This window comes from Perca flavescens, chromosome 10 (assembly GCF_004354835.1).
Source record: "Perca flavescens isolate YP-PL-M2 chromosome 10, PFLA_1.0, whole genome shotgun sequence".
Taxonomy (NCBI): Eukaryota; Metazoa; Chordata; class Actinopteri; order Perciformes; family Percidae; genus Perca; species Perca flavescens.
In genome coordinates, this window is record NC_041340.1 from 13,294,033 (window position 1) to 13,307,834 (window position 13,802).

The 13,802-nt window shown below is 40.1% G+C and overlaps 1 protein-coding gene across 1 annotated transcript in view; it reads right to left on the reverse strand.

Moving 5' to 3' along the window:
* Positions 1–302: 302 nt before the first annotated feature.
* The window catches only part of glra4a (glycine receptor, alpha 4a), a 55,996-nt gene continuing 42,496 nt past the window's right edge, over positions 303–13,802 (reverse strand). The window contains exons 5-9 of the mRNA XM_028590232.1: positions 13,665–13,747; positions 9,331–9,468; positions 8,791–9,005; positions 6,555–6,704; positions 303–620 (exon numbers count right to left, since the gene is read on the reverse strand). Of these exons, the coding sequence (XP_028446033.1) occupies positions 303–620; positions 6,555–6,704; positions 8,791–9,005; positions 9,331–9,468; positions 13,665–13,747 (904 nt within the window). The remainder of the gene's footprint in view (positions 621–6,554; positions 6,705–8,790; positions 9,006–9,330; positions 9,469–13,664; positions 13,748–13,802) is intronic.

Genomic DNA, 13,802 nt, shown 5'->3' on the forward strand with positions numbered 1-13,802 from the left:
AAGTACCAGCAGTGTTTTGTCTCTTTTGTAATCCAGACGAATCAAACCAAGACCGAAACGAGTTGGCAAATTACAAACAACACTAGCCTGAATGCACACAGCTTAACCTTGTCTTTCAGCTCTTTGTCTGAGATCCTGAAGACGCACCTGAGCACACAGTTTTTTAGCAATGGTTTTTAGAAGCAGATAAGCCTCTTGACACATTTCCTCATTGTAATGTACTGTAGATCTGACAGGCAGTTTCGGTTCTGAGAAAAAAACAAAAACTTAAAATGTAGCAACTCGAGTCGGCACAGAGCGTTCTACAAATTTTGATGGATGTCCTCGTGTCGCAGCACTTTATAGGTGATCCAGTAGAAGATGTTGAATATGAGGAAGCTCAAGGGAAAGACTGCTCTGGATATGGTGTCAATGCGCTTTGCCCGATCCACAAAACGCTTGTGGAGTACCCCTCCGTCATAAAAGCTAACTGGAGGAGGAGGAGGAGGAGGCGGCGGAGGAGGCGGGGTGGTGAACACAGTGGCTCCCTCCACAGCGGTACCATCCTTGGTCTGAAGGCAGTGACCCAGTCCATAACCCCGGAAGTAAAAGCCACGGCTTTCCCTCACAAGTTCCTCTTCCTGTGGAGTCAAGCATAGGGAAAACAGATTGGCCTCTCACTGTCAACAAGAATTAGCTAACGGTTTTTTACATTTCCTCTCAGTGGCTGATTCCCAAATGAGTGTGGGGTGTCGCAGCACAAAAGGGTAGCAGAGTGCAAAAGAGTGAGAGCAGAAGAAAAAGCATCACAATTCTGGGATAAAGCTTTTTAAATGCAGTAAAGAATTTGTCAGTGGTTGTGTGAAAGCTAAGTACAAGCCCAGATTGTATCAGAATTAGAGAAGGACTTACTTAGCAATAAATCCCATTCTGATTGTGCCTCTCATGTGTTACCATTACAGTACATTCATGTCACAGAGGTAAGCATTCATTTCTCTGAAGAAGAAAAAAAGCTTAGCGATTGAAAAACCCACATGATCGTCCAACGACGCAAAGATTCTTCAAACCATCTGGATAAAAAAAACATTTTGGATCCGTTTCTCAAGTTGTGACTATCTTATCATATTTCCCTGCACTACACCTTGAAAACCCAGCACAGAGTTGTTTCCCCTCTATTCCTCTGGATGGAAACAAACTGTTGTTGGTTTTGTGGTTCTATTCTACGTGAATTCGCGAGATCTCGTGGGTCCTCGTGACTTCCGCTGTCAGTCATGGCCACAGCCGTTCCGCAACGAATCCGGACCTAGTGGGTATTGACGGACGGCAGAGCACGGAGCCATTCCACAGCGGAGCCGTTCCGCAACCAGTGGAAATTAGTAAAACAGGTCTAGTCTCAGATAAACTTCAGTCAATTAAGCTTTTTGAAGTTTCTCTGACACGAAGAAAGGAATCAGAGGGCATCATCATTAGAAGGAAGAAAATAAATTATAATTTTAAAAGTTAATCAAAAAATTAACCTCGATCTCTCCTTTAGTTGCAGAATGATAGACCTTTCAAAATGCCTATTAATAAAAAGTCATGATCTCAACCCCGGCAAAAAAAATTGCACTTGGCATTATGCTTTGATGAATGGTGGGGCACTTTTTTTTGTACAGTGAATGAGACACTGTTCCCGCCCTCTGAAGAGAATATTAATAGATATGCAGCTTAACTCTGACAGCCCTCTGACACTTTGAGAGATTCACTTTAGCAGGGGAAAGTGAAGATGTGGGATCTAAATTGGATGATTAGTAGTCAGTGTGAAGTGCCCTGAACAGCTCTGATCTCTGCGTCCCCCGTTTCTCTTACTGACCCTGGCAGCTCTCTGGTACTCTGCCGAACTCCGCATCTCAGTGCTGGACAGACTTGGCTGTGAGACACAAAGGCCCAGTGCTACTAATGTATTTCACACCTGTCTCCACCTGGCTGTTACTGCACATCTTCATTTAGTCCTTTAAAAACTTCCTCTGATCCCTGCTAACTGCCCTATGCTTGCACCTTCACTGTTAAGCTAAAGACTTTGCAACAAACCTCATTTACTATAAACCTCCTCCTTACAATTGCCGGATTGTGAGTAATTTTATAGTTACTGACTATCTGTGACCCCAATGACAAATTGCACCATACAACAGGGGGATAGGGAGTTGTAGCTCTTCTAGCATAGCCTAATTATCCATTTCTACTCTGTCCTAAACGATAAAGTACATCATGTGCTAAACATAGATTGTATAAAATGGTGCTAAAGTCTAATGGTGCGTGTCTCTAAAGATAATAGGTGCTCATTGTCTGTGCTTTCAGCAGCAGCTACATGATTTGTTGGCATAAGATCAGTTGAGACTGATTATTCTCCGGAGCACAATGTGAAAGTTACTGTGGAGTTGGCTGTTTTCAGAAAGTGATCAGTGATGATCTGAGTTTTTCTTTTCTGGATTCTACAGCTAAATGATTCTAAAAGAATTGTAAAAACTATAGGAATATTTTGACCTGCTGGGAAATGTGCTTATTCGCTTTCTTGCCGAGAGTTAGATCATGCTGGAGATTGATGTCTGTTTGCTAAATATGTAATGGTTTAGCTTAGCATAAAGACTGAAAATGGGGAAACCGCTAGCCACTAGCCTGACTCTGTCCCAAGGTAACAAATAAAAATGTTACCCTTTGGATTTTGTACAGATCAGACAATAACATTTACTTTACTTAATTTTTTTTGTCTTTCACGACAGTCCCTATGTCAGACTAGACGGACATAGTGCCATAAAGTCTTGCTGTGTTTGGACGGAAGAGTAGCAACACTAAAAGTATGACACCAACCAGCCCCCAGACAGATTATCGGATGCTGTCGTCAAGATCACGTGCAAGTTCATAGGTTGCCGCTTTGGAGGAGGGGCAGCATCTCAAAAACTCACAGAAGTCTTTTCAACTGACTCTTGTGTCTGAAATAAATACAGATTCAGCAACTGCGTAGCCTATTTCTCACAAAATGTTTTCAGAAACACATATTGGTGAACCATTTTCTTAAAATAAGAGATTGTGTTTTTTTTAAAAGAGCCGCCATTATGGTCTGTTTTGAAATCCAGGAGCCCCACGTGTAGCATTCGTCCAATCAGGTGCAGGTTGTGGTTGTAGGAGGGTGTAGACTGTTTTTGTTTTTTGCTTGTCAGTAAAGAGAAACTGATAATTGCTAGTGGCGAGCCCACTAGTGTGCAATGCAGGGAAGCGGGGCGATTCCTGCCATGAAAAAAAAACAACCTATATGGGCACTGTGTGTATCTTTGCTCTCTCTTGTTACTCCACTGGACAGCAGCAGAGGTCCGTTTCAGGTAGCAGGTTTAGTGGAAACTCTGAGTTTGTTAACCCTGAGATGAGGGAACTGTATTTGTGCATGAGTATTTCCAGTTTCAGAGGGGTAAAGTATGCCGACCGATTTGTTTGTGGTGGTTACCATGATGAATCGTAGGATCATGACTCCATTCATGCTGCCTTTTTATAGTGGTGGTGCACATGTTTAACTCTGAGTGAAACTACTCTGAGTTGATTGAACCAACTCAAATTAGCTGTTCTGGAACCGAAAACTCAAGTTTCCCATCTCAGGGTAAATCAACTCAGAGTTCAGGGTTAGAGTCAGAGTTTGTTAAACTTCCTTCCTGAAACAAGCCCCAGTAGCGTCTCTCCTTCTTTTCGCCATATTTACATATGTGCACTAGAGAGCACTCTCTTGGGGGGCGAGCACTCTCTCTTCCTACAAATTCTGACATGCTAGACTTTCTGCGTTGTGGTCGTGAAGCATTCCAGACGTTAGATCGCTGATCTTTGATTACTGTATGTCACACTACAAGAGGCAAAGACACACATTCGTTAGTCCCGACCCTCATAATCAGGCACGACTCTGAATGTTTGTCTGCGACGTGTCTGTCGGGTCAAAATTGGGCTTCATTGGTGTTGTCTGATCCTGGCATTAAAGGTGCTAGTAGGCAGATTTTGTTACCTTCTGACAGAGACGGGCTAGCTGTTCCCACTGTTTCTAGTCTTTATGCTAAGCTAAGCTAACCCACTGCTGGCTGTATATATTTAACGTACATACATGAGAGTGGTATCAATCTTTTCATCTAACTGTTGTCAAGAAAGTGAATAAACCTGTTTCCCAAAATGTTGAACTCTTTTCTTTAAACTAGTCAGATTATTAAGAAAATAAAAACAACTATTCCAGCCTTTCGTAATACTATGCTACTAGACAAAAGAAGCCTAGGGGAATTTTAATGTAACACACACACACACACACACACACACACACACTGAATCTCAGTGTGAACATCATGTTCACACTGCCCTTTACACATATTCCCAATACATTCAGTTTTTATTAGGCTCTAACAGCTAATGCTATTAATACCTAGCCAGTGTTATTGGGATGCGCACCAAGGCACATCCCATCCAATTTTCTAGTTCATTCTGTTGTTGTGTCTTTAGTTAATACCAAAATTTTTTGAGTGTCCTGAAAAAAAGGAGATTAAAAGTTTGACAAGGAGAGGAAATGTATGTTGAATTTAAATTAGCCTTAAAAACAGGTTACACATTGGGAAAGAATGACGTAAAGAGCAAGAATTTCCAAGTTTGTAACGGTTATTATAAAAGGGCACAAGGTCAGAAAGAGAGGAGCTTTAGGGACAGGGTGAAATCAGCACAAAGTGGGTTTGGATGTGGGAGAGATGCCAGGATATATTCAGGTTTGAAGTCAAAGTTGCAAGACAATCAATTTGAAAGACTGAAAGCATCGACAAAAAATAGGTTTGAAGGTCAGGGTTGACATGGGGTTCCATTTTTTTACCCTGGCACAGGCGCTGCAGTGCTGATTCAGGTTCCTGTAGGTTGAGTTGTTACCAGGGATGTCATTCTCTTTCCGCAACGACTCGACACTCCCAGGCTGACTGGCAAACCCCTCCATTGGAAAGGAAGGTGGACAAATTGAGTTATTGCTCCTTTTTTTCATCTTTAGTTGTAAAACAAGAGTTTGGTCATCTCTAGGAGAAATGTGCCATGCCAAAAATAATTTAATTTAAAGATGCAAACTTCAAATCCACGACAACAAACTCAAGCAGACGCTCTGTGAGTGCAATAATACAGGACATTTTTTGCAATTGTTAGTTTAGGGAACTGGCTTTGAAGATGAATAAATCATCTTCAAGGAGCCAGTTCAAGTTATTTCTGTAAATATTATAAATGGAAGCTCTATTTTTATTCTTGTAAATTCGAAGGCTGTGTGGATATTGTTGCTCTAGGTGTTTGGTTTTGAGAACACCAGAGATGTCAAACACAAAGCTGAAGGTGCATTGATTAAACCTCGTCGGTCTGGGATTTGTACACTCGCTAGAACAACACATCAGGTCATGCGTCAATACTTTTCAAATGGATAGTTTGTGACCTCAAACTTCTCAGTGGGAGTAATTGTGCAACTGATGTGGACAGGGGAAGTCTTCTCCTCTAAAGACCATCCTTTTCTCTCTCCTGTATCGATGCAGAAGGGCATGCTGCCCGGTAAATCTGCTGGATTCTTCTACCTTTTCAGGGAACTTTGCCATGAGTCTGGGAAGCTACCCAGCCAGTGAGCTGTTTAATGGGATTTTCAAGATGTCCCGTCTGTTCCTCTTGAGACAAATCTTTCTGTATCACACAAGGTCTCTCACCTCTCTGTAAACGCTTTTATTTGTCAATTTACAAGTTGTTTGCCTTGATAATCGTCTTTCAAGATAGGGATCTGATTTAGGGGATGTATGATTGGATGAAAAATGATTTTAAAAAAGGGATGTTTAAAGTGATACAGAAATGTTACAAGGTCCGACCCAGTAAGATTGCTGTTGTGAATTTTTAAATGATTAAATTTAAATGATTGATTTAAAATTAATGATGAATTAATGCATGCCTTATTAAAATATGGTTCAGAAGAACACTTTCAAGATATACCAGTATTTAAAGATATCAGTATTTGAAGAGACATATCTAAAGAAAATAGTTATTTGGTGCTTGCTAGCTTGCCATATTAACTCATGCAAATGAATATGTTATGGATAACTTAAATGTTATATGAAAGCAGCGGAAAATGCCATCAAAATGTCTCACACTGACCACAACAGGTCAGAATAAAGAATTGTATTAGTGTTGCTGTGTGAATGCAGGGTATCCCACTGCCACAGGGTTGGTAGGATAGGCTGTTGCTCTGTGTCAAATTTAGTGACTGAGTAAAAGGATCACAAAGGCTCTTCACAGGTCAGTGCTCACCATGGAAATGAGCTGAACTAAAATGAGTGGATCTGCCTCATGTAATATGACAGCCAGCTGTAGCGTGTTGATGTTGTCAGTTCCTGAATATATAGCATCCCACAATAACAAGAGGCACAAATCAATGTTATAGAGGCTGACAAGGACTGGAGAGTGTGTGTGTCTGTGTGTGTGTCTGTGTGTGCTCCATGTGCTTACTTTTTTAGAATCGGCCACTCTGTGTCGGTGTGTGTGTCTGTGTGTGTGTCTGTGTGATATACACTTACTATTCTTTGCTGCCGCTGCTTTTTCCTCAGCCTGATGAACTCCTTGTGTTGCCTTGAGACAAAGTTAACTGCTGCATACTCCAGCAGGGCAGCAAACACAAACAGAAGGCACACCGCCATCCAAATGTCAATGGCCTTCACATAGGACACCTGGGAAACAGACAAGGTCACAGAGTCATCAACAGCCAATCAATGAGGCTAACAAATAATCTGAAGGTTCTTCACAATCTACACATTCCTCAACTTTGGCACGTAATGACACATCTTTGGAATGGTCTAGAATTGTAATGAGTCAGTGGGATGTGGGCAGTTGACACATAGCCATGAGACAGGTCACAGCTTAAGACGTGTGCATGTGCGTGCGTGTGTGTGTGTGTGTGTAACCCCTCAGCCATCTTTACATCATCACTTCCACTGCATTAAAGTCTCCTACTCCAGCTGTAACACATTTACTCTTATTTTTAAGATGCCAATTATTAGTTACTGATTATGTTTTCGCTTAACATTTTTCATTTGGTTGAAATACTTTTAGTTACCCCTTCTTTCCATGTCTTTTATATTTCAGGCAGTTAATTAATTTTTGGTAACCATTAGTGTTCAGGAACAGAGATAGCCACCGGAAAACATAAAAACCAAAAATCTAAATATACACCTAGAACCTTATTATATTCACTGTCATGTTTTTGGTAGTTTTTGCCTGTAACCTAAAATATAACCTCCTTAAAAACTGCAGTGAGAATATTTTCCTATGTAAATCTCTTTGTTTCAAGTATTTTGAAATTATTTTTTCTTGATTTTTAGAGCAGCAACCTGCCTTCTTCTTTTTCGGAAAGAAGTTGATTTCTATAGGCAACAGATTGAAACTGCCGTTGTACCTGCAGATTTTCTAACTTGTTTTAAGAAAATGTGTCTTTATTTTTTTTTCTTGTCAAATAATGGATACTTTGACCTTTTCAGGCTTCTAAAAACTAGTTGGAATGACTCACGTCCACACTATAGCCAGAACCTTTGTGGAGACATGTTTTTTTCTTTTAGGGGTCGCAAGCCATAAAGTGTCGGGAACATTAGTTAAATCTTTGCACACCTCTTTTGTCGGGCAGGTGCGTAGAAAGTCCCGCACACTTCATCAGGTACCTGATGAAGGTCTAAGACTGAAACGTTGTATTTTTTACTTTTTTTAAGTAAACCTAAAAAATGTTTTTGCACAAAACGCAGTCAAACTCCAACCATCAATAAGACTTAACTGGTAATGTAGCACCAGGCTAAAGTGATGTTGCTATGGTTACCAGCAATCTACTATAATATACTATGTGCACGGATTTAGAACTTTGGTTAAACTGTTGGACGGTCATCTATTGTAAAGGTATTCTAAAACAATTTTAGCCAACCAGAAAAAAATGATTTACCGTCATGATTGTATAATACAGTATCTCTTGCTCCCTGCTTCCTAACATTCTCCCCGGGGATCTGTGTGCCCTGCATGTCTTTCACATGCCAGTGTCCTCACCCCACCTGGCCCTCGTTTGTCTGCTCCCTCGTTAATCTCAAGCTTTGTCCTAAATCAGGAACTGCCTCATACAAAGTCAGCATTTCATGACTAAATACTCTGTAATAGGTCGTCCTTTTCCAAAGCTCCCTCCAAAAGCCTCTTTTACCCAACTTTAGAGGAGCGATTACTGAGGACTGCAAAAGGTATACTGGTTATGTCGACTGTCACTTCTTTCTTGGAGCTTTTGGGTTGGCCTTGCAGGATATATCGGGTACAAAAGGTAATGTTATTTTGAAATCATGTATTACTTTTGGGGGTAATATGTCAGAACAAGTTTCAAACTCTGGCCATAATGGGTTTATTGGATTTAGTCACTGACCTTTTTGTTGAGCTGATTATGTAATGCCTATTTCCTCTCACACATACTGCTTATTGGAGGAATAACTGCATATGATTACGGTTACGTTTTTTCTGAATATTTAAATTTCTCTAGCAGAGAACGTTTATTTTCGTTGTGCTCCATTGAGTTTCAGATCATACATTACAGTAAGCAAGACATATCTTAAATAGCCCAATATCAGGTTTAAAACCACAACCCCACTAAATTGATGGGGTAAAAGCATGTGGCCCTGACGGCAATTCATCCCATGCATCTTTGACTTCTTGTTAATCAGTTTTCTCAATAAATACTCCCCCTGCACCTTCCACTATGTAGAAGCCCTCATACATCTTGGTCACTATACGCACCTTGGGCAGAGAGGCCCTTGAACCAGAGCTCTGCGTGGTCATCGTCAGTACAGTGGTGATGCCCAGACCCACTCTGGCTGGTGCAGCGTCCATGTTTATCCAGAAAGACACCCAGGAAAGGATGACTATGAGGAGGGAGGGGATGTACATCTGGATCAAGTAGTAGCCCATTTGACGTTCCAGGTGGAACTTCACTTCAATACAGGTGAATTTACCTGCAGGCACATGACATAGTACATTCAACTGTCTGACAGCATAGTTTTTATTACACTGTTGGAATGGCAAAATAGAAGATGATAAAGATATTTGATAAAGATGTAGTAAAATTACATTTTGGTTGAGCTGTTCTTTTAGGTAAAATTCCAACAAGAACCAACAGTGTAGAGTGTTCAAGTTGTAGTAGTTGAATCTCTATAGCATAACTAACTAATTTTACATGCCTATGGAGAAGAAATAAGCTGAAGCATTCAATTACAATTTGGATTTTCAGCATGGGGTTCCTGGTTTCTCGAAACACCATGTATGGAATTCATCATGTACCTGTGTTGTAATACTTAGTGCAGTAGCCCAAATCCTTCTCCTCTTTTAGCACAAACTGGGGGAGGGTGAGATCATCAGCCACCTGAACGGGGTTTTCAGACAGCCACTCAAAGATCAAGTCATTCATGGTGTAACCAACTGTGAACAGAGAGCATAAAGAGAAGATATTTAAATAAGGGAGAAATTGTAAGAAATGTGTCATCGTTTTCGCTTTAGCTTAGATTATATTGAAAAGTCTAATGAATTCTCCTATTAATTTTTTCATGCATCTTGCACATAATTTAAGACATTTAAGACCTTAAGATTATGCATGTCATTATTTCACCATGGCATACATTTTTCAAAATGACATCAACTTGCCAAACGGGATAAGATGCTCTTTAGTTTTATTTATAATCTCTAATATACAATCTCTCAGACATGTCAAATCTTTATAAACTGCTTAAAATGTTACTGCTCAGACTGTAATAACATGCTCGTGAGAATTGCTGTATATTCCTAAATCTTGCATACAATCAAGTGCACCACTGCACTAGCTGTTAAATATTCTTATTCTTTCCTCTATTGCTGTGATTCTCATCCCCTTCTTCCTCCTCCTTCTTAACCTAATTTTTGTCCTACACCACAACTCTAACTGGGATCTTGTTACCATAGTATTACACCTGTGCATGAGGAACCTCCAGAAACCTTGGCTGATAATGAGACCCAGAGAGAGAGGGAATGAAACTTGGAAAATTGTGGTAATATAACGTCGCTTTTGCCCATCTGTCCAGCTACCAGCTACCCTCTGCCATCATGTTTGTCACAGTAAAGGTCACCCACCACAGCTCCAGTCATGTTGCTGTGGTTGCTTAAAGGTTACAGAATAAAGGGGGGACATGAGGAGCATATCTGACAGTGGGACATGCTGTATGTGCTGACATATACTGAGCTGATTAGAGTATGCAATAATAGTAATGCACACGGTAACATAATGGCATGGCATATACTTATTTATGCAAGTAAATACAGTTTAGTAAATCACTCCATCCACACACGGTTGATCTTTTTGAATGCAAAGCACTCCTTCTCACAGCTATCTGATTATAAGTATATTAAAAATGCATGCCACATGCAACATCGACAAAGAATTTCTTGCACATCTGAATAATACTGATCTTTAGGGCCCGAGTAACAAAGACATCAATTATTCAAGATGTTATCCTCTATCCTGCCCACACGCCTGGAAAACAACAACTAAAACACACTTATCTTGTTCATGAGGATAATTCACTGTCATTCACACATCCTGCTTTGATAAGCAAGGAGAATACCAATCCAATGCCTTCCTAAGATAATTAAATGGTCTTTTCTTCAGCCAGCTACAGCTCAGAGGCGTTAGAACATAACTGACAATGTTTAAAGTGCAATGAAAAATTTAATTTATGAGGCAGAATGTCTGTCTAATGACTGTTAGTCACAAGCCATCTTCTTTTTCATGTTAAAAAGCTAATGAAAGTCCCTATCTTAATGCAGCCATGGTTATGCTTTACATTCTTAGTCTTGCTTTTCACTCATGGTGTAAGTTACAAAGTGGATTTGAGGTCGCTGGACCCAAATGGCTCAAGGCAAAGCGAAGTGGTATAAGCTGCATATATGGGACTTTGATGTGTCAGAATAAGGCAGAATTGCATTGTTAGTTCTATTTATATATCTATTTAAGCCCGTGGCATGAAAGGCCAGAAAAGAAGATTGGCCTTGGGTCTCTCAAACCCCAAAGATAACCTTTTTTTTTTTCACCCGCCTCTCTATTGCTTCATGTTTCGCAGCTCCAGTAGTGGCAGTAAAACCTATAATGTCCTCTTAACATCAAGCTCTAGCCAAGGTGATCACACCCTTGGGTGGTGTACTAGCACTTGTCAACACAAGGCCAAGTATCCTCACCTATAATCAGAAATGATTACGTCTCCGGTAATGGCAGTATGATGTGATACAGTTACCCAAACACATACACATATTGCTGCTTTAAGCACAAATCTGTTTGTCTGATTCACCTCCCTTACACTCCTAAAGGGTCTTTATATTTTTGTTTTCATGCTGGCTGACGTATTTTCTGCAATTTTTTTGTGTTGGTCCCTGTGTTAATTTGTAGAAATAAATCATGCTGCCTCCTGTACAAAGAGGGAGTAACTAGGTCTATACAAACCAATACCTCTTTCACTTGTTAAATCAGATAAAGACGCAGGTAGAGATACCAGCATTCAGCTTGACTTAGTCATTTGTGAGAGATGTTTCTGAAAAGATGCAGTGACTTGGTACGAGTGCTCATTCTGTTTCATCCCTTTTGCTACACTTAAATTATTTTGTCCCAATGACAGGAAATTAGGTCATGTCTACGGGGTGGGTCAGATATAATAAAAGGGACACAAAATTAAAGTTTTATTATTTATATCTTTGGTGAAATTGGTTTCATAAGGACAGATGATATCTCTGCTAAAGGCAGGGGTAGACTAAAAGCGGAGAATATTATTCTCCTACATTTTATCAATGTAATATTTTAAAAGGCTTCAAATGTTTTTTTGTACATTTCTTGAACACTCCAGTTTAAATAGATGTACAGTAAATGTGAACAAGAAAAGATTTGTAAACAACTGACTATTTGGTAGCCCCACCATCCCTTACTGTTCCTAACATTACAACTGTTAAGCTTTCTGTTACATGCAGTTTACAATAAAAATGGGGGCATATTTTTTTTATTCTTAGTAATTTTCAAAACAATGAGTCTTTGATGTCAGACAGTGGTAGATGAACGCAGGCTTCTCATTAAACGCCAGCAAGTGTTGATTTGGTCCAAACACAGTCAGTTGTACATAGCAGGTGTTGATTTTGTCCAAACAGTCAGTTATAGATAGCTAACATTTGCATCGTAAATTGGTTGAAAACACGGTCTTTGGATGACTTAAAGTGATGGTTCGGAGTAATTTCACCCTAGGGTTCTTTGCACCATGACCTCGAGCCAAACAACCCCCCAGAAGCTTTTTTCAGCTGGGTCTAACATTGGGAGAGTTAGCGTAGCAGCGTTATCAGCTGAATAGCTTAGCGCAGGGGCTAATGGACCCACGTTTGTATCTCGTAAATGACCCCACTAATAATGCCCGAAATGATACCAAATGTCTACTGTAGTACATATAGGTTATGTACTCATAAAACGATGGATTGGAAAGTTTGTAAGTACACCAGAAGTTTATGAACACTTGCCTTCTGGCTTCTGCTCTCTGCTGTTGTTGCTGCTGCCGGCAGTAAGATGAGTGCTTAGGGACGTCTACAAATTACAACACCAAACTAGCAGGAGACAAGTAATAACTGAGGTAAGTTTGGAGACATTACCTTATTTAATCATTAAATTAATAAATATTTTTGTTGTATCTCTTTTCGGTGTAGTAATTTGTAGACGGCCCTAAGCACTCGTCTAACTGCAGGTAGCAGCAGCAGCAGAAGCAACAGAGAGCAGAAGAGAGCAGACAAGTGTTTATAAACTTCTGGTGTACTTACAAACTTTCCAATCCATCGTTTTATGAGTACATAACTTATATGTACTACAGTGGACATTTGGTATCATTTCGGGCATTAGTGGGGTCATTTACGAGATACAAACGTGGGTCCATTAGCCCCTGCGCTAAGCTATTCAGCTGATAACGCTGCTACGCTAACCCAGCTGAAAAAAGCTTCTGGGGGGGTGTTTGGCTCGAGGTCATGGTGCAAAGTACCCTAGGGTGAAATTACTCCGAACAATCACTTTAATGTTTACAGCTGACTTAAACTGACTTCAAAACAAGAACATTGTAAAGGTGTCTTAAATATTAAATAGGCTATGTTTTACTGTTAACGTCAAGAGTAAAGTCTTTTACCGCGACGACTAGCCAATATGTTTGTAGCATCTGACTGGCTTCCACAGTGGGTAAATAATACAGAATGGATGTGCTTGTTGATTTAATGTTGGAAGAGCTACCCTTTGGTAGGTAGGCTTGTAAACTAGTAAGCTTGACATGCTAATCTTTGTGCCTTACGTCAAAGCAGACAAACTGTGTTTAATCCATTCCTTACACTTTTGCTCTTGTATTATTGGTTTTGGGGAACATGAGATGTAATTACAAAACATAAGGAACCATTCCCCACATGGACAAAGAATATAACCCTAATAATGAAATGCATGTAGAGTCACGAAAGTTCCTATCTTTCGGAATATAGCAAGATTAGGAATTTTACAAGCCAGGCATAAGGTAGAAATCAGGAAAAAAGGAGATACAAAGAGGTAAGTGAGACAAAAGGAAGACGTAGAAAAGAAGAAGACTCACAGCTTTCAAGCTGCATCGTACAGGTCTGAATGTCCATTGGAAAATTCTTCAAGTCCATAGGACAGGACAGGACAAGAGTCAGCCTTATATAGAAAAAGAGATTAGAAGAGAGAAGAGGAGCAATAGGGGATGTCAAAA